The 21,643-nt window shown below is 45.2% G+C and overlaps 2 protein-coding genes across 6 annotated transcripts in view; one reads left to right on the forward strand and one right to left on the reverse strand.

The window, feature by feature from the left end:
- Nucleotides 1–21,643, forward strand: part of LOC142566002 (uncharacterized) — a 191,935-nt gene that overhangs the window by 61,578 nt on the left and 108,714 nt on the right. The gene's annotated exons all lie outside the window — the stretch shown is intronic.
- Nucleotides 6,993–17,468, reverse strand: LOC142566009 (zinc finger HIT domain-containing protein 1). Its single transcript, XM_075676691.1, has one exon. The coding sequence runs from the start codon at nt 17,332–17,334 to the stop codon at nt 16,804–16,806; it is 531 nt and encodes a 176-aa protein (XP_075532806.1). The 5' UTR covers nt 17,335–17,468; the 3' UTR covers nt 6,993–16,803.

Consider the following 21,643-nt stretch of genomic DNA (forward strand, 5'->3'; position numbering starts at 1 on the left):
TTCGGTGATAAGCGTGTTAATTTCCCTTCACTGGCTCTCACAGAAAAAGAACTAAGTTTTTTGGAGGTGGCATCACATGGCTCATAACTATGTTACATGAATGTGCAGTTCATTTTCATGTAAGCGCATGCGCACTCTATACTGCTTCACATGTATAAACCGATTCAGTGGTACAATAAATTTAGTTGAAAGTTTGCGCTTGGTGTGTCTTCTTTTTTGTTGCGCAATAATACTTGAGTAATGACTCCTTCAGATGAAGTTCACTCTTTAAAATCATTAAACTCATTTACGTAGTCGCTGGAAAGCTTTTGTTTCCTTCCCATTCTGCTTGCCCAAAATTTCTGTTCATGCGCTGCAGAAATGAGTCGTGAGCATGCCATGCTTTGCGCCAGCTCCATGCTCGTTTCGGTCCCCTGGCGCTCGAGTGCCACCAGGGGACCATATATCAAGATGTCGTCTTGCACTCCTGGGGGCGACAAGCATTTTGTTATTAAATTTGCAATGCTGTTGACGTGAAGTAAAGTTTATATCGGCCAAACCGGTCTATGTATGAATGACCGCTTAGAACATGCCCTTTATGGAAAGACTTTCGATAAAGAATGGAACAGGGTCATATTGGCCGTTAAAATTGGAGTTTATCGAATAAATCCGAATTGTCAAAAATTATACCGGCAAGTGTTTATCAGATTTTTTCAAATTTATCTGAAAACACGGAGCCCTAAGCATAGCCAAAACGTTTGATGATGTTTTGCAGGTGTCTGTCTGCAGGTGTCCAAATCTCACCATGTGTTTTTCTGGCTCTAAAATTACTTCCGTCGCATGCAACCAGCACAAGACTGGCCTCAAGATCTGCATAAAGAATTCTAGTGAGAGCTGACACCAACATTTTGCTGCCGCTCAGACGTGGATTTAGACACCACTTATTGTTGCAATGAACGAAAGAATTTCTTTTCCGATTCACTCAGGACATTATTGGTATTTACTCAGACACATTCTGAGCTAACTTTAGTTCACGCCTCTCTTTACTCGAGGCAGTCTTTTATAAGAGTCAAGCAAAATATTGCCAGCTACAACCTCGAGGATTAGATTCAGCTGGTCACAATCAAGTGCCCAAGAGGCGGCCCAAACTCAAGGTATTAAAATAGGGATGCATTTTCTATAGGCTTGATTTATAAAATAAACACGTTATTACTTTCCCAATGTCTCTCTCAATTTACTCGAAAGAAGCTCGACGCTACGTTAGCAAATGCTGCTGCTTGTAGGCACACTGGACTGTGGAGAAAACTTCTCGCATTTTCTTCATGCGAAAAAGTGGCAGTTGTGACTGCAATTCGCCATTGAGTGGGAACAAACAGAACGACCTGCTGGCCCATTACAGAAGAGGTGAATTAAAGTTTATCATTTTAATTGCCACCTTGATTATGGCGCTGGCAATAACCCAGATGGTGTTAGTATCAAAAAGAGTTGAACTGCGCGATATTTAAACAGGGATTCGCTGGCAAGATTCGTGCAATATGAAAATGTGTACGTAAGTTTCTATGAGTGCAGGCACGAATGCATGCGTTACCAAATTTCCAAGGGGGGCTGTGTATCTTACTTCAAGTGCGATTTAAAAAGAAGATATGTAATTTCACTTGGGAACACAAAATGTATGGGTTGCGGACAGCTGTCATGAAGTACAGCGTAAACCCCTTCGTCTAACAAATTCAAGCACTATACATCAGAATAGGAAGTCAGTAGAACATTATATATACCTTTACAAACTGGCAAGAACTCTTTGCCCAACCAACACTGTGATGTGGGCAAAAATAAAATATGGACGTAACGGTACCAGAAAAACCTATTGTGTATATCGAACATAGTTTTTTTTTTCATCACATTTCGAAAATACACGTCGGCAAAGTACAATATGTAGTGCACAGTAAGACGAACAAAGAAGAATTACAATGGTCATAAAGTATGTGCATATAAAAAGTAAGCCATAATCGCAATTACTCGTATGCACATGGTTTAAAGGGAAAAAAATTGTCACAGGAATACAGTATAAAAATCAACGAGTTATCATCCTGACGTTGGCAGGGCAATCACTCGATCACAGACCTTTGGTGAGCAAATGCCTTGCCATCTTTACTGTGGACGAACATCCTTTTCATATATTTACAGTGCTTATCATTGTAATAATATGCAACATTCAAGGAGTACCATGAAACAATCGCAACTTTCACGTAATACAAAGCTGCTTAAGTAAGACAAAGAACGAGAAAAAAAGACATTGCGTAGAGTCCCACTTGATACTTTTCACACTGGCGATTTACGCAAATGGATTAAGTATAAAATCTGGCCCCATTTGAGTTAATTCCCACTGCCACTTGGACCATAGAATTGCAGAGTTGAAACGCAACAGAAACTGTTCATCTGGCTGGAAATCTTTGCAGCAGTCCCCACTCTCAGTCAGACCAAACTTAACGCAGTGTCTCATTCAACATGCGGTTCTTCTGGTCATTCTTTGTCAACAAAACCTGGCTGAACAACACGCTTTCGACAGCTGCATTCGAAAGAAACACTGCAAGCTCAGACAGCAGAGGGAACGTTGGAGTTCCGGCACTGTTTTTTGCATTCATGATGCTAGCTACAACTTGGCGATGCTTGGTAATACTATAGAGCAGAATATTTCGTTTTGATCAACAGTCGAGAGTACTGTGCTTCGCTGAGCATGTACAGCTCAGCGAAGCACAGTCACCTTTGTCACGTGAACGGCGGCCAGCCAGCCAGAGAGAGAGTAAAACATCTTTATTAATATTTGAATGGCGAGAGCAGTGTGGGAGGAACCCTCAGTCCAGGGTCCCTAATATGATTCCGGCGATGTTTCGAGCCCGTTGTATCACAGCTCGGAGGACCTCGGGAGGTCCGTCGTGGAGGGCATCGTCCCACAGCTCTTTGTTGCGTAGGGGGTAAAGGAGAGTTGGCAAAGGAGGAAAGAGGTTTGCAGTGCACTCAATCATGACGTGGAAGATTGTGGGCGAGCTGCCACAGCCAGGGCAACGATCTGCATAACAGTGTGGGTAGAATTTATTGAGAGAGAAAAGATTTGGAAAAGTTGCAGTTTGTAACTGGCGTAATGCCACTGCTTCCTCCGATGAGAAGGACGGCGGTGGTGCGGCGGTGGTGCGGCGTGGGTGCGACGAATGCGTGTATAATGACGGAGTATGTCTTTGCAACGGAGCAAGGGATCCCACCACTCTGAACTAGTCGCCTCACCACGCCGAGTCGCCCGGAGGGAAATTTCTCGGGCAACCGCATGTGCGCGTTCGTTACCCGGCAGTGAGGTATGACCAGGGGTCCAGAGTAAGTGGATGCGGGGAGGTGTGGTTGGTGTATTTTGCGGGATCTGTTTGAGAATTTGGTGCGCCACTCTCGGGATGCCATGTCCTGATAGGAACGCTCGGCATGCCTGTTGCGAGTCCGTCAATATATACACTTCCTCAGGAACACGGATGGCATATCGAATTGCAAGAGCAACACCGGGAATTTCTCCGTAAGTGGCATTTGTTCCGCGCATTGCAGCAGAGTCTCTCAGGGATTCGGTGCCATCCAAAACTACCGAGGTAAAGCCCTCTTGAGTGCGTGATGTGTCCGTGTATAAAGTATGTGTTTCCGGGATGTTTGCAAGCATGCGGCCAATGTATCGTACACGGGCTTTGCACCGCCCTTTGTCATGCTCGGGGTGCATATTACGTGGCAATGGATGAATACTTAGTGCTTGGCGTATCGCTGACGACAAGATCGTTGGACGGGTTTCAGACTCAAGGGGTGGGACAGAGTATCCTAGCCGTGTGAGAAGATGGCAGCCTGTAGGAGTGAGTAGGAGACGCTGGCGATGGCTGACCCAATGTGCCTCTAGCAGCTCGCCTAGTGTGTAATGTGTCCCTAAGTTAAGGAGACTGTGTGTGGAAGTATAGTTCGGGAGGCCATGGGTCAGCTTCGTCGCTTTGCGAATCATTGCATCTATGCGAAGTTGTTGCGCTTGGGTCAACCGCTGAAATGGGAGATGGTATGTAAGGCGGCTGATCACACATGCCTCCATCAAGCGCAGCAGGTCTTCTCGAAGGCCCGATCGCCTGTTGGAGACCCTCCAGATCAGGGCCAGAGTTTGCTCAATCTGTCTGGATAGAAGGGAAACAGCGTAGTTTGACCTGCCATCCGTTTGGACGTGTAGGCCGAGGATACGAGCACGATTAACCTGTGGTATTGGTGTGCCATCCATGTGCACAGTGATAGGGGGAGTAGAGGAACGGCTCCGGGGGCGAATGATTATGAGCTCCGACTTTTCCGGAGCGCATCTTAAGCCGCATTTTCTGGCATACCCGGAAACTGTATCGACTGCTTGCTGCAGTCGGTCCTGGATGGCTCCGTCGGAACCCTGTGTCGACCAGATAGTAATGTCATCCGCATAAATAGCGTGGGCAACATCAGGGATCTGGTCAAGTAGCCGGGGGAGCCCTGCGAGCGCAATATTGAATAGAGTAGGGGAAAGAACTGAGCCCTGGGGTGTCCCACGTCCTACAAGGCGAATCGTACCGGATCGATGCGGTCCCATTCCTACGGTGGCTGTGCGATCTCGAAGAAATGCGCGGATATAGTTGTACATACGAATTCCACAGTGTGAATGTGCAACATTGCGAAGGATGAGGTCATGTTCAGCATTATCGAATGCCCCTTTTAGGTCTAAGGCGATGATTGCTCTTGTTTGGGCAGACGACGAAGGTCCTATGACTTCCTCCCGCAATTGTGAAAGCACATCTTTGGCAGACAGATGAGCCTGATATCCGAATTGAGAGTTAGAAAAGAATGATTTTTCTTCGAGGAAGGGCAGCAGACGCCGCAAGAGTACATGCTCCATGAGCTTACCAATACAGGATGTTAGGGAGATGGGTCGTAAGTTTTCAACCTTAACAGGCTTGCCCGGTTTGGGGATCAGTGTGATGTGCAGCCAGCCAGCGACATCGAACGGTAGTGAACGCCCGAGATTAGATGTGTCGACTGCTGCATGCCCAGACACCTCTTATCTCGAGCCCAGTAGCTACCTTTAGACATCGCTGCTTGCCTTCGAAGCGCCCTGGTGGCTGCCGTTGCCGCACTATACGCAAGGGCGATGCACACTGTATATAAATACTCGAACCATCGCATTTCTCGTTTGAAGCGACTTGCGGATTTTTTTTTTTTCATAAGGTTACTGAGTAGATAAGTAACGTGGTGATTTGCGAGAAAACAAAACAATAGGCTTCGAGGAGCCTTTGATAAACATTGAAGGACCAAAGGCGAAAATAATGCACCACGACATGCGTACGTACACTTGAGCTGTTGTCCACATAATAGTTTGCTGTATAGCAGCCGGCACGGAACACGTACTCGACAACTGTCAGCCCCATTGTTTCTCTTACTGAATCCCGCCTGAACAGGCAGCAGATGGCGCTGAACCCAAAACAAAAAGAAGAGAGCTTGGCGTTGGAATGACGTATAAACATGGCAGCCATGACTTAACGCCATCCTCCCAGCACCGACATTGCTTAAAAAAGCAGCCTTTGAGATTGCCTACATATCTTTATAGCAGCAATGAGCTTTGGGTTTTCATACACCGGCATTCCCGAGTTTTGTCAGTGTTCAGGTGGTCCTTGGGACTCGGAAGTCCTCAAGACAAAAATAGTCCAAATATAGCCATGTAGCCAATTCGAAATTTTCCATGCCAATCCGCATAAAAAGTAGCCCACTTTGGCTATTAGCCCAATCTGGCAACCCTCGACTCAGGCAGCCGCACCACGGGTTGGTTCTTTATTCTAAGGGGAGACCCTAGCAATGGTCCGTGGCGTCTGCCAAAAGAGGCGGCACAGCCTCTAGTGTTATATTCTAGTTCACTATCCTATTCCAGTACACTGTAGTCTTACCCGATAGGCGAAACTAGCGCCTCCTAAATAGCAGGCCTGTGCACTCTGCTCTTTGACATTATGCTACTTGGACCGAATTTACACTGCCAAGCCCGGTGTGACGAAAGCGGTGACGTCGATTCTATGGCAGCCGGGCAAGGCAGCATGAAGTCACGGATCGAAGTGCACCAGCCATATGCTAATAGGAAAAAAAGAAAGGCGTTGGCCAAGCATCTCAACACGCATGCTTTCCCGCAAGCTCATAACTCTGACTGCTCAGCGGCATTCAATTGGACATTAATGCTTTCACATTCACAACTCATAAGTGTTTAGGTGTCCTCGAATTTTTTTCATAGAATGCCTTGCTGTTGTGTTTAAATGCAGCAGTACGGCAGAAAAACGAATAGCACTATTTCAATCTGTCAGAAAAATTCAATGTTTGTTATAAACAGTGGCTGTACCATACTGGAAGAAAGGATTTCTCTGCTTCGAAACACGCCGTTCATAGCAAGGAAAGCATTGTACCTGTCTTAGTACCTGTAGGCGAGGTTGCAGGACGATATAATTTCGTTGACCAGACCCTTTATTAAATTTGATTGTCACAGTGCACCAGACACTTAAGCTCAGAGACAAGCAGTGCTGTACACATTCCTTCCCAATCTTGGAACAAGTTTCCTTTACAAGTTCCTTTAATGCAAAGGAACGCGTGTCAGTTAAATTTCATACATTGGAATGTGTCGTTAGTGTTACATTTGATTTTTTAAATTAATATACAGTGTCGGTTAATTCTGAGGCGAAATAAAGTGAGCAATTTAGAACTTACATCGAACTACATATATTATACGAATTTGAACATCGCCGGCAGCAGATATCTGGAGATAAAAAGAATCCAAAGAAACGCTCCTAGATGAATATTTTCAGGGAGCACCGAACATATTACAGACATGTCTAACTGCAACTTTGGTGCTCGTCTACTAAAAGTGCAACACACATGGCACTTTCTACTTGGGCCTTCAAATGCGCAGTCAGAATACTACGCTCCAGATGTGCAAATAGAAAGTTACTCACATGCACCAATATAACAAAATTTTTTGCAGAAGAAACCGCATCAAAAGGAACAATACATAGGCGTCTCACATGGGTGCAATCGCGGTGAATGAACTGTTCATGAAAAAGATGTCGCTCGCATACAACTGATGTCGGCTGCAGTTGCTTGTCCACTCGATGAAGGGCCAGTTCCCATTTCCTAAAAAAGCGGCTTTTGGCACCGAAAACAAGGCTATTTTAGGCCTCTTTCTCACAGACTTAGAACCTGACTTGCAGTTTGGAGTGAAGCAGTAAGTGTCCTTGGTGGTCTTCTTTAGTGGAGCAATACCACCGCTAATCTCGTCGGTCATTTTTATGACCTGGAACATTTCACATATCTTGGGAACTTTCAGACAGTAAGAGAGACCCGGAGCTCTTCACCTTTTAGACTGACACAAACAGATGACATACAACTATTCCAATACAGGCTTTATTTCTTGCACGCTGTCTCCTACCTGTAGTAAACGCGTGCTGCGGAACCGTTGTACTGACTGCAGCGTCAATTTTGCATAATGATGCGGAAGAGCGTTGAACTACTCTCCAGATGCGCCTGTCAGCACACCTACACATCTAGCCACCAAAGTCTATGCATAAAAAAACTATAACGGAGAACTCACGAGAAATGCACCATAGTCATGCGACAGGCAAGTGGTACTTTTTTGTGCCTCACGCAGTCGCCTTGCATGATGTGCCACATACATGCATGCATGCATCTGTTCAATGTTGTAGACCACTTACATAAGGAACGCCGTCCCTTTGCAAACATGACGAGTTACAGTTACAGTTCCACCGGCTCTTAATGGAATGCTGGCATTGCTCCCTTTCTCCCAAAAGGAACCAGTTCCAGAAATGCTGTTCCGTAAAGACTGGTGACAAGCTGCCGTTAACTTTGTTCCATCATTCTTTATCTCGACCTCTAATCTCCAGTCGAAAATATTGTACTTATCATTGTTCCGATATGCACAACATTTCTTGATATTAATTTTGCTGATTGTTTTGTGCACTTATGTCTTTATTTCTTTACACGGCCACATTGTTTTGAATGGCTGCTACTGCTCAATTTCTGTGCAGAACATATGTTTCATCATCATCAGCCTGGTTACGCCCACTGCAGGGCAAAGGCCTCTCCCATACTTCTCCAACAACCCCGGTCATGTACTAATTGTGGCCATGCCATGCCTGCAAACTTCTTAATCTCATCCGCCCACCTAACTTTCTGCCGCCCCCTGCTACGCTTCCCTTCCCTTGGGATCCAGTCCGTAACCCTTAACGACCATCGGTTATCTTCCCTCCTCATTACATGTCCTGCCCATGCCCATTTCTTTTTCTTGATTTCAACTAAATTGTCATTAACTCGCGTGTGCTCCCTCACCCAATCTGCTCTTTTCTTATCCCTTAACGTTACACCTATCATTCTTCTTTCCATAGCTCGTTGCACCGTCCTCAATTTGAGTAGAACCCTTTTCGTAAGCCTCCAGGTTTCCGCCCCGTAGGTTAGTAATGGTAAGACACAGCTATTATATACTTTTCTCTCGAGGGATAATGGCAACCTGCTGTTCATGAATCTGAGAATGCCTGCCAAACGCACCCCAGCCCATTCTTATTCTTCTGATTATTTCCGTCTCATGATCCGGATCCGCCGTCACTACCTGCCCTAAGTAGATGTATTCCCTTACGACTTCCAGTGCCTCGCTGCCTATTGTAAATTGCTGTTCTCTTCCGAGACTGTTAAGCATTACTTTAGTTTTCTGCAGATTAATTTTTAGACCCACTCTTCTGCTTTGCCTCTCCAGGTCAGTGAGCATGCATTGCAATTGGTCTCCCGAGTTACTAAGCAAGGCAATATCATATCAGCGAATCGCAAGTTACTAAGGTATTCTCCATTAACTTTTATCCCCAATTCTTCCCTATCCAGGTCTCTGAATACCTCCTGTAAACACGCTGTGAATAGCATTGGAGATATCGTATCTCCCTGCCTGACACCTTTCTTTATTGGAATTTTGTTGCTTTCTTTATGGAGGACTATGGTGGCTGTGGAGCCGCTATAGATATCTTTCAGTATTTTTACATACGGCTCGTCTACACCCCGATTCCGTAATGCCTCTATGACTGCTGAGGTTTCGACAGAATCAAACGCTTTCTCGTAATCAATGAAAGCTATATATAAGGGTTGCTTATATTCCGCACATTTCTCTATCACCTGATTGATAGTGTGAATATGATCTATTGTTGAGTAGCCTTTACGGAATCCTGCCTGGTCCTTTGCTTGACAGAAGTCTAAGGTGTTCCTGATTCTATTTGCGATTACCTTAGTAAATAGTTTGTAGGCAACGGATAGTAAGCTGATCGGTCTATAATTTTTCAAGTCTTGGCGTCCCCTTTCTTATGGATTAGGATTATGTTAGCGTTCTTCCAAGATTCCGGTACGTTCGAGGTCATGAGGCATTGTGTATACAGGGTAGCCAGTTTCTCTAGAACAATCCGTCCACCATCCTTCAACAAATCTGTTGTTACCTGATCCTCCCCAGCTGCCTTCCCCCTTTGCATATCTCCCAAGGCTTTCTTTACTTCTTCCGGCGTTACCTTTGGTATTTCGAATTCCTCTGGACTAATTTCTCTTCCATTATCGTCGAGGGTGCCATTGGTACTGTATAAATCTCTATAGAACTCCTCAGCCACTTGAACTATCTCATCCATATTAGTAATGATATTGCCCGCTTTGTCTCTTAACACATACATCTGATTCTTGCCAATTCCCAGTTTCTTCTTCACAGTTTTTAGGCTTCCTCCGTTCCTGAGAGCATGTTCAATTCTATCCATATTATACTTCCTTATGTCAGCTGTCTTACGCTTGTTGATTAACTTCGAAAGTTCTGCCAGTTCTATTCTAGCTGTAGGGTTAGATGCTTTCATACACTGGCGTTTCTTTATCAGATCTTTCGTCTCCTGCGATAGTTTGCTGGTATCCTGCCAAACGGAGTTACCACTGACTTCCATTGCACACTCCTTAATGATGCCCACAAGATTGTCGTTCATTGCTTCAACACTAAGGTCCTCTTCCGGAGTTAAAGCCGAATACCTGTTCTGTAGCTTGATCTGGAATTCCTCTATTTTCCCTCCTACTGCTAACTCATTGATCAGCTTCTTATGTACCAGTTTCTTCCATTCCCTCCTCAGGCCTAGGCTAATTTGAGTTCTTACCATCCTATGGTCACTGCAGCGCACTTTGCTGAGCACGTCCACATCTTGTATGATGCCAGGGTTAGCGCAGAGTATGAAGTTATTTCATTTCTAGTCTCGCCGTTCGGGCTCCTCCAGGTCCACTTTCGGCTGTCCCACTTGCGGAAGAAGGTATTCATTATCCTCATATTATTCTGTTCCGCAAACTCTACTAGTAACTCTCCCCTGCTATTCCTAGTGCCTATGCCATATTCCCCCACTGCCTTGTCTCCAGCCTGCTTCTTGCCTACCTTGGCATTAAAGTCGCCCATTAGGATAGTGTATTTAGTTTTCACTCTACCCATCGCCGATTCCACGTCTTCATAGAAGCTTTCGACTTCCTGGTCATCATGACTGGATGTAGGGGCGTAGACCTGTACAATCTTCATTTTGTATCTTTTATTAAGTTTCACAACAAGACCTGCCACCCTCTCGTTAATGCTATAGAATTCCTGTATGTTACCAGCTATATTCTTATTAATCAGGAATCCGACTCCTAGTTCTCTTCTCTCCGCTAAGCCCCGGTAGCACAGGACGTGCCCGCTTTTTAGCACTGTATAGGCTTCTTTCGGCCTCCTAACTTCACTGAGCCCTATTATATCCCATTTACTGCCCTCTAATTCCTCCAATAGCACTGCTAGACTCGCCTCACTAGATAACGTTCTAGCGTTAAACGTTGCCAGGTTCATATTCCAATGGCAGCCTGTCCGGAGCCAGTGATTCTTAGCACCCTCTGCTGCGTCGCAGGTCTGACCGCCGCTGTGGTCAGTTGCTTCGCAGCTGCTGGGGACTGAGGGCCGGGGTTTGATTGTTGTGTTCATATAGGAGGTTGTGGCCAAGTACTGCACCAGGGTGGCCAATCCTGCTCTGGTGATATATGTTTATTGAAACATGATTGAATCGCCTCTGCTAAACATGGCATGAGCTTTCATGTAGGCTGCTTATACTGTACACAATGACTTGCGCACATATTTAGCACAGGTAATATTTTATGCCTATTACAATCATGTAAACTGACACATCCTTGGAGGAATGTTTTTATCACGTTAAATGATCCTTCTCGATTTCAAAAAAAAAAATTGCTTTTTTGACAAAAAGAAATGCAGCAACCAGCTTAATCACCAGGAGCAAAACGTTCTTTCCAATCGCCTGCCAATCACGAGCACTTAAATCCATGAAGAATTCACTGCAGTAACTTAATTAGTACCGCACATCTGTAGTGGCACAGCCATTTCGCCGAGTTTCAGCTCATCGAATTCTACAACACTGGTGAGGAATAGCACTAAGAAAATTAGAGATGGTGCATAATTAATGGTTTATTCTATGTAGACCAAATTATTGCTATGCTGTTAATTTATTGTAAAGCGATGTTTTATCAATTTTCATTATAAGCAATGAGGTTTTTTTTAATGAGATGCAGCAGAACTGTTGCGATATTTGCCGAGATTTCGTCGCAACATTTTTCTATGAAGACGCATATTGGTATCATAGCTACATACCTAGCAAACGGTAGTCACTTGAAGCAATGACGGCAGGCAGCAAGCTCCACAACATAACTGGGCAAGTTATTCAAGCCCGTGCAATAACCTACATAGCGTTCCATTTTCACGTATACCAAGCATGTGCCCATCACTCAGCGAGATTGGCACCTGTGCTCTTCCCGACCACTGAATAAAGGCCAATTATCTGCCCGAATATGTTTAATATCTTTCTGCTTCCATTCCTGAAGTTGTTTTGACCACGAATGCAAAACGAATGCGGCGATGATTCTGTATTTCACTGGCACCACAGATGGCTGTATGTAGCAACCAGGCACAGCATGCTGTTGAACTATTTCTCAATACCCACTTTTAGAGCACTTTTGCTAGTTTCTTTTGCAGCACATTTGGAAGTCTTCTTGAAAAGAAAAAACCTCAGAACTGTCTGTGTCAAAAGATAATTCCACAATTACTTTTCTGTAGTATTTGCCGTGGCAGTTGCAGACACAAAAAGCATGTTGTGTACAGCACACCAGCCTGCAGGAGAGTGAAGTCTGAGAATTCAGGAAGAAAGCACGTGGGAGGGAAAATGTCGCTACTTCCCAACATCAAGGAGCTTTACCTCATGTGAAGGCATCTCCTGCTATTCATAAAGATAAAGGGCCACTGAACTAATCAAAAATACAGTGTGCACTCGCACAGTCTGCCATTAGGAAACTGTATGCACCTATATTCGTGGGCTGTGCGTAGCTTAGAATGAAGTTCTGTAGAGCCTAATAGTGCACCCCTGGTCTGTGTTGCTGGCATGCCCGCATTCATACTTCGTACTGGCAGTGTGGCCTTAGTGGAAGAGGTGTTCCAAGTGACGGCGCATACTTTACGTGGCAGCCGTTTCTTGAAACTCGGCAAATTGAAACTTACCCTTTTGCATGTTATTAGCATCTTTGCTGTGTCGCATTTGTGTGGTCACAACGCGGTAAATTTGTAGCTTGGCCATTTCACAAGCTGCCAAATTTAGGCCTACAATAAAATTGCTGGAATAGCCATCCAACATACCACACGACTGCATTGCCGTCAATTTCTTGTGCCTTTGTGTGGCTTGCATTGGAGTTGAGTAAGCGCTATATATTCCTTTTCGGGCATGCAGGTCGACTCGGTGTGGCCGTGTGATAGTTGTAATTTGTCAGTGGTTGTGCCTACAGATTATCTTTGAGATTGTTTGCAATTCGAAACTTTCATGGCCTATAGGAGGCACCACCATAAATCCAACATGGCTGTCCGAGAGATTAAGAACTAGAGCAGTCGGTGCAGTGCTGCAGTCGTCTTGCTCCGTGACATGTTTCGCGTCGTCACGTTCAAATGTCTCCTCAGTTTACATGCCCACAGTCGTTAGCCTGCATAATGGCTCAGATTGCGCTAGCACAACGCAGGATTCGAAGCCTGCTTGAAGGCGAGGAAGTCCTAAACGCTGGTCAACTTGTGTGCTGCGGCATAAAAGCGTGCACGTCGACGTCCGTGACTGTTGAAGGCCTTTGCATGAAATCTTTGCAGCTTCGAAGCAAACCGCATGAGCTGTGGTTTCAGTTTTACCGCGACAATGTTATAAAGAGAAGTGACTGTGCTTTCTCTTTGCTATTCTAGTAATTATACTGCTTCGAATGGGTACCATGACCTTTTATACAGTATGATGGTCTCTGCAAGTTGTTACTTGGACCGCTTGAATAAGCCGCCGTGTCGAGAAAAAAAATCCTGGTGTTGCACGACCCAAGTTCTTTACATCGACGGCGTGAAAAGCAGCCTTAAAGCGCTTTAAGCTGCTTTTATGAGCAAAAATTTGTCTAGTTATCCCTGCCTGTGTTTAGAAAGCTGGATGTTGAACACGAGAAGTAAACAAAAACCTATATCTTACTGCTTTCGTGAGCTAATACGATAACCGTTCACCCTTGTAATTTAGTTATTGCGCTTTATGCATGCTGTGCAAGCTAGTCTTGCAGTAGTTTTACAGCCTACGTCAGTCCTACCGCGTCTTGCCTACAGACAGATCAAGCAATACATAGCCGATATTTACCGGTGCGCGGCAATGCTCGCTTCATTCTTCCAGTTATCTTTACAAAATAATATACACGCGAATGAACTGAGGGTTCACTATGCAAACACTGCACAGTAGTTTAATGTTTGTTGGACTTGGATATGTTACGAGTGCAGCCAACCGCGCCTGTGCACATGTTGCAGCCGCGCATTGAAGTGGAAGACGACGACAAGTAAGAGTTCCAGGTCCCTCTACGGCTGTGTCACTTTGTTTCGATGCACAAATGAGAAACTCATCTCTGTTTGAAAATGGTGGAATGTCAAGCCGGCGTTGCAGAGCATGAACGCATGTGCAAGAACAAGAAATTTTGAAACAGGTACAAGGCTTCACGGAGAATGTTAGCGCTCCAACGTAGCCACAAAGGCATGAGTGGCAAGAACGCAAGCATCAATCATCCTACAACACATTTTGCGCATTATTTCTTTCCCTGCACATAATATAGTGCTATGCCTGCGTCTTTATGGAGGGGAGTCTATTCGCAATTTCAAGTGCTCGGAATCGTCACTTATCTGTCGTATTCCAAAAGTCCTCCGGCATGAAGTGCAAACCTTCATTGCATCTGTGACAGCTTTGCCAATCCGCAGCTTAATAATCAATTTCTTCCTCATGGACGCAGCCGGTGGGAATGAGTGAAGGCTCACATCACCTACCGCATAACTTTTGCATTGCGGCACGTAGCAAATACAGTTACTTCTATGTTTGCTCATTCTGAGCACATTAAGTGTCCTTCAGGATCCCACGGGAGCTTCGAATGTGCTAAAACATCAACCAAAAGTGGAGGAAAAGCATAGACAACACCAATACGCTACGCGAATTGGTGGCAGCAAGTGCCGAGCATAATCTTTCGATTGTTTGTGGCCGGCGCCGCACGCCGGCGCCACCGTCCATGAAAGTTGCAAATAATGCATGCCAGTACTCTGCAAGTTTTTTGACGTGCAGGAATAGTGTCTGGTCAATAACCATTCAGAGTCATCATTGTTCACTGCTACGAATCATCTTTCCTGCTCCAAAACACTTTTGGCCATTCCCACCACTGCGAAAATTGTAAATTCTAACCGATAGTTAAATGCAGTCATCATTTCACACGATACATGGGGTTACTGAAAGAATTTTGATGGCAATGTTTAACAATGTGTCGAACTAGCGATCTAATTGATTGATTTCTTGGGGCCAGGTAAGGTGAGTTAAGCTTTTGCTACCAAATCTTCGGTGAGCTTTTACACGAGATGTGGCAAAATTGCACAGTCTGCATTCTGTCTACAGCTTGCACTCTGCCTGGCCTTTTGCAATGCCAACCTAAATAAAACCTTAGCTAAAGCGTGCATTTCGAGCTGCTTTAATAGCAAAAACAGTATTTACTTCAGAAACGCGTCTTTGTTAATTATGTGCACTGCTTATTTTTCACCTGTGAGTAGACCCTTTCGTTATTCTCTCTCCCCATGGGTTGCATCATAATGCGCAGGCAATGCACCTTTTAGACGGTTCTTACACCATACACAATGACATTAAATCAGCATGTGTTGCTCCCACTCTGCTGCCATTGTCAGTGAGCACACCTGGAAGGGTCCTACTTTAATACACAAAAACGTGGCCCTGGTTGTCGCAGAACGGACATAGAATGGAGGAAGAGGTCAAGAAAGTTGGCAGCCAAGTGCAGGATAAATGAAAGCTTAAATAGACAACCAACAAAAAGTGAGAGAAACAACAAAAAGTGAGAGAAACAGAGATAGTGAATTGGATGAAAAGAATGGAAACATCGAGGACCGTCAAGATTCACATGATGAAAGAAATAAATTAGAAGGGAAAATCTGTACGATAACACAATGGGCAGTGCATTGCTATTTGAGAGTCGAGCTGCTTGCCCAAAGTCAAGGACGTACCGGAGCAAATATCTGCAACAAGATTAGGCATGTGTCTGCTGATGCAAAAATCCGAAGGCCACTCAGCACATCGCAATCGAACGTGAAGGTATTCACCCAGTGAGACCCATAGGTAACGCACACCTTCCAGAAGCCCTTGGATTTAAATTTAATGGAAGCATCAACTGGTCAGCAGTCGAGATAAGCGAGAGAAGTTTAGAGTATTAGTGGACAAAAAAAAAAAAAAAAGAAGGGAAGCGACTGATACGACTAGATCCCTTACAGGCAGTGGCGTAGCAACGGGAGGGGGGGGGGGGGGGGCGTGGGCCCCGGGTGCAAGAGGCCAGTGGGGTGGGGTGGGGTGTCATATACGTCTGAAGACACCAGGAAATCGTCGATATCCTCACCTTCCTCGACTACACCCGGGGGGAGGGGGGGGGGGTGACAGAAGACCTATGGGCCCCGGGTGCCAGACGACCTAGCAATGCCACTGGTTACAGGTATGGGCAGCAGTACAAGGTAGATAGAGAAGTTTTGAGGAAGGGAAGAAAAAGATTAAGAAAATGTATACAAAAATGCTAGAATGAAAGGCATGTACAGCATACCGGTTTAACTCATGGGGATGATATGTCACCACCCCGTTTCAAAGGGGATGCCAATAAATCATCATCGGCAGCGCCACCATATTAGCGCACCGAGGCCTTATTACTGCACTCAATTCCAGGCTCAGTCGCAAATCGGCAACAACTTTTACTTTGCCCGAACTCTGTACTATCAGTGCATTTGCCGATTATGACATGCATGTACAGGCAGACAAAATTTTGCAGGTCTGTGAGCGCATCTCAAACTTCCGCCTTCAGCTTCGCCTTTCATGCCTACCAATACCAGAAATTCGCAGACGGAACAACGTTTTGTTCCCGCCTGTACTTACATGCCTCGATAAAGGTCAGCCCTCATTGGCTAGCCTCGGGTGGTGCGAAGGAAACAACTGCAGTCGCCCACGACCAGGCCATACATTATGCTTCCTATTGCAACAGTACACATTTGGAAGTCATGAACACAAGCTCTCGTTTTAAACAGCTGACCTGCGCCAGTAATATCGCTTTGAAGCAGCACTGTGAGAATTCACGAAAGGTATCGTTTGTTGATCTCTAGGCCGTCCATTTCAAGCAGCGGGTGTCCCGGTGCACACCTAGGCACTTGATGGAACAGTACCTTGAACCACAGGAAACGCAAGTGTAGTTCGACTGGAAGCCGCAAACGGCACAAAAGTGCCTCGGTGGCAACTTGGACGGGGGCACATTAGCGTGACTGTAATTGGGCGGCTCCGGGTTGCTGGCTTGATGCTCTTCTAACAGGGCGTTGAAGCTCCTCTTGAAGCGCGCCTTGAAGGGCTCACCTTTGCTTCTGCGTTTGCGCTTCGCTTCAAAGGTTTCCTCAAACTTTGGCGCCTTCTTATGCATCACCAGATTGGCATGCGGGTCGTCGTGGAAGTTGTCGTGTTCCAGGCCGTCCACAGCTTTCTTCTGGCGGCGCATTCGCGCTGCAGGATCAAGCACACGACGCATATTAGCATCTTTCACTCGACCTGACTCGCGTTTGTCGCCGCTACTTGTATGGTAAAAAGATCCGCTCATTTTGGTTCGCGCTTCATCCGAGGCAAACAGTTTCCGCTTAGCCATTTACAAAGCGTCAATGCTAGACCAAAGGAAACAGTTGCTGCACTGCTATACCACAGAACACCTATACAAATTTAGAGAAGGGAAACTGTCCACAGTGCAACGGAAATAAGCGTAGCGGTGGCGTCGTAAACTAAAGTATGCGACCACAGATGGCGCTGTACAACAGGAAACGGTAAAATCCCTTAAACTTTAGGAAACGCTCTCTGCGCATCATAGAGTTAGTAGAACAACTCTAGAGGAAAAGCTGGGCCGGAAAAGTGGGAACCTCTTGGGTGCCGCCCTGTTGGCGCGTGCGTCTATTTGTCGTACAAAAATCCCTCACGTGACCTGATCCTAGGTGCCTAGGGACAGCATCGTTTAGGGATTTTTGAGAAGGCGCGATGCTGGCGCCGAGCGACGCCGTGTCGTGTTGGTCCTCGGCGTGATCGTTCTCTGGACCGCGCATTGTTTAACATTGCTCATGTGATCGTGCGTGCGTTGCTTGTGTGGTGGTTGTAGGTTCTGTGTTACTTGGCGGAAAGCCGTGAGTAGTGGCGGTGCGGCAGTGCGGCTTTGGCCTCGGTGAGCTCTGGCAGTACAGAATCTGCGTTGTGTGACCCGTGCTTTCTTGAGAACCCGGCGGTGGTGACAATTGAAATATCGAAGTGGCCTAGCGCCTCGGCAACAAGTTCTGCGAACCGCGATGTGGCGTCGCCGTGTCCGACTTTGCTTAACGGACATCGAGGGATGTGCTGCTCGTTGCAAGTCATGTAAATGCAACTGCGTCGACCGCCCACTGTTCAGCGCTGAATGTGTGTTTGGTGCGCTGTGCTTGATACGAGTGGTGCAGCCTGGCAGCGGGGGTGGCGGAGGAGCAGAGTGGCTAGGGTTCGCGCGTTTACAGACATGTGCACCCGTCTTGGTCTCATTAGCGGCTGTCGCGGGACTTCGGTGTGCTAGCTCCTTGCCTAGTATGAAGTTTACGACGCTAACACACAGCATTCACGTTTTTCCGCGCTATATGTCATTTGCATGACGCCGAGTTGAAAACGAGACATATAGTGTTCTTTGCGTTTGTGTGTTGTAAATTACTTTCTATTGTGGAAGTTCTGGGAGTCTTATTACGCAAGGAGTGCTAACGTAAACATAAACACATATGTGGGATGAAATTTTGAATTACCCATAATACCTTTTACGACTGATAAGTGGCCTACACCGCCTATGTGAATCAGCTACCGTATGTTGCGACGCTCTTTCGTGTGGTAGAATGATGCATGGTGTGCGTTTATTTCTGTACTGTTGTAAAAACCATTTGTTTATTCACTCAATACAAATATACGGCTTATTCGCCGCAGTACATTTTAGTTACGCGGTGAAGCATACTATAAGTGGGAGGGAGCCGCTGTCAGCCAGCATAGTATGTCCACTTAGGCAATCTGAGAGGCGGCGGGCGCGCGAGTGTATAATTAAAGAACTCTTATTATGTCCAGTGACAGTGGAGATCATTAACTGTAGCACCAAAGTAGTGGACTACTACCACAAAGGCATGTAGTATGCCCATCTCAATTCTTGTGCTTATGCCAGTCTTCTTTTTTACAGCAATAGCTGCTATGGGCGAACTCCCCTGGTTGTTCTGATGTTACTGGTGTTGTCACTGGAATTCCCGAATTTCTTGCTAGAATATTGCAAATAAAGTTCTCATTGTGCTGCGAGGATTCAAACATATGATTAAAAGAGTAGCAGTCCACAATTCTACACTTCAGCCACTCTGCTGAAGATTCAGTCGCGGTGAATACTGATCCCGGAGAGCATGATCTAGCCAACAGGTGCCATGATTGGCTAACACCTGCTCAATGTCTGCGTACTGTATATAGAGCTGGCATCCACACCTTCAAGCTCTTGCACATCACCTTCCCACTTGTGAAGGCAGTCCTATGTTAAATTTTCTTCTTACTTGTAATGACAATGATTGGGTGCACCTGCTTCATTAATCTTCTAGTGCTTGGCTTCTCAGATTTACTGGATAGAGCTGTCGGTGTCTTGTTTTCCTCAAGCAAAGCGCAAGACCTAGCAATGGCTAGCCCAAATATAGATTTGAGAAAACCAAAATGAATTCACCAGTAAGAAGCTGAAGGGTTGTTTTGGTGTAGATCAGTGGCTAAGTCTGGATATGCAAGAGGAGGAAGAAAAGCCTAAGTCTTTCCACGTTAACACTGTGAGGCACAACTTCCACAAATAAATACGACTCTTATTTTACTTTTTTAAGGATATTACCGACTTGCATTGGCAAGTGTTCACTTCAACAAACACTGCATGAAGTAAGCCTCCTGTGCATATTTCACCAGCGACTGCATCATTGTTTCCCAATAAGAGTGAAACTGCAATTTTCTTTATGCTACAAGTTGCCCAATTTTGTGTTTTGCAGTAGGATGCTAGCAGTGCTATTAAGGCACTTAAAACTCATGAATTGTAGTAGAGAGAAAAAAAAGTAAGAAAGCAGTGGCTTTTTGTGCGTAGACTATGCATACACCTGGTGCTCTTATAGTCATTTTTTCCCTATCTGCTAAACCATTGTAAACAAGAAAAGTTTATACACAATTAGTTTATACACAGACCACAACTAAACCACAGGTATCGCTGGTAAGCAAAGTATACTTGTTCGGTGACATTTTCTGCAGCCCTGCTATTGGGCTTTCCTTCCTTCCTTTTCAGCTGTGCAGGTTCATTAAGAAGTGATGATACAGTTTGACAATTTTAATCGTTGGAAGACTTGGCGAAACCTTTTTCGGGTTGTTTTTTCTTGGTTTCAGACTCTGCACATTGCATTTTAAGGCGTGTTTTCTGTATTTGTTGCTTTTTCTTTATGGGTAGGGCATGTCAACATTTTTTACACCATTTCAAGTATGTGGTGCCATAGACTGTTCTTAGACGGAGTCTTGCCCTTTCATTCTGTACAATTTGATGTCGATTTTTTGTGTCCAAGGCCGTTTTACAGCGCGATTGTAGCATTTTGCCAAGTTTTGCCTCTCTCACCCAAGCTTGAAAGATTGCTACCCACTGCTGGTGGCATGACACATGTGACATTTCTTTTTCAATAAAAGGAAATCTGTCACTTATTCTGTGCACTGGTTGTCTTTTGTCTCTTTGAATTGCAATTTGTTACCTATATTTGCTCTTTTGTTGCATTTCAGATTAGGAATGGCTATCATAATTGACATTTAACCATACTGCACACAATGTGGATGATATGTAACTGCAATATATGGCCACCATAAATAAAAAGTTAATAATTCAAGAATAGTGCCTTTGCATGGTGGTGCAGCCATGAATTGTGGCTATAAGGTACCAGCGCTGCAGATAGCACTGCTTGTGCAGAATATAGTTCAACTCTACTACTTTCAAACATCATTGTTTTTATCTGCATTTGTATAGCTCCACTTTCTATGAACAACACACATCTGGTGGAAGAGTGGCTTGCACCTGCAGTTGCGCCCAATGAATAGCCAAATTTCTGCCCGTTTTCATGTTACTAGTAAAGGCAGTCGTTTTTATAGTAGCCTGTTTGCCCAGTGTAGAAGCCGCTGCAGGGTGTCGGGATCTCGTACACATCTTCAGCTTTGCAGGGGACACAGCATCTGGCACATAGTTTGTCACAGGCCATGTATTCGGGGCAAGTTGAGTTCATTCACTAGCAAAGGGAGAACCAAGCTTGTTGGATATGAAGTAAACCGCCTGTATACTCAGTGGCCTTTTTCATTTCGTGTGACATGTGGTTATAGCGATCCTTGTTTTAAGCACTTCTTGTTCAGCAGCGGTCGTTTGCTTTTGAAACACTCAGGATAGCTTTCAGCAAGCTGGACAGGAATAACACTGAAAAACCAGCAGATGTTAATTCTCGCACTTATCATGCGAAGCTTCGTACAGTATGATGAGGGCGTAAATAAATGAGGGTGTTCCTCAAGGCCTTGTAGCACATGTCACGAGTTTGGAGCAACATGATGTATAGCACTTTTTTGATTGCATGCTATAGGTTTAGCAGGTGTGGCCATGGTTGAAGTGCAGTGCAAGGTCAAGAAAACATATCTATGAGCAGCACCCTGGTAAAGGAGACTCTGGGAAAATTAGTGGGAAGCCAGTTGAACATCTCGTTGACCCACTTGCTGGCTCCATCAGGCAAAGTGTCATAAAGAGAAGGAAGTCATCAACACATCAGAAGGTTTTTACATATAAACACTGTGCTAAGGTCATAACATGCCAACAAGTCTTAGTGCGCAGGCTATGAACAACCAACTACATATGCCTTCTGTTCGGTCATTGCTCATTGTAACTA

The sequence above is a fragment of the Dermacentor variabilis genome, unplaced genomic scaffold (assembly GCF_050947875.1).
Source record: "Dermacentor variabilis isolate Ectoservices unplaced genomic scaffold, ASM5094787v1 scaffold_12, whole genome shotgun sequence".
NCBI lineage: Eukaryota > Metazoa > Arthropoda > Arachnida > Ixodida > Ixodidae > Dermacentor > Dermacentor variabilis.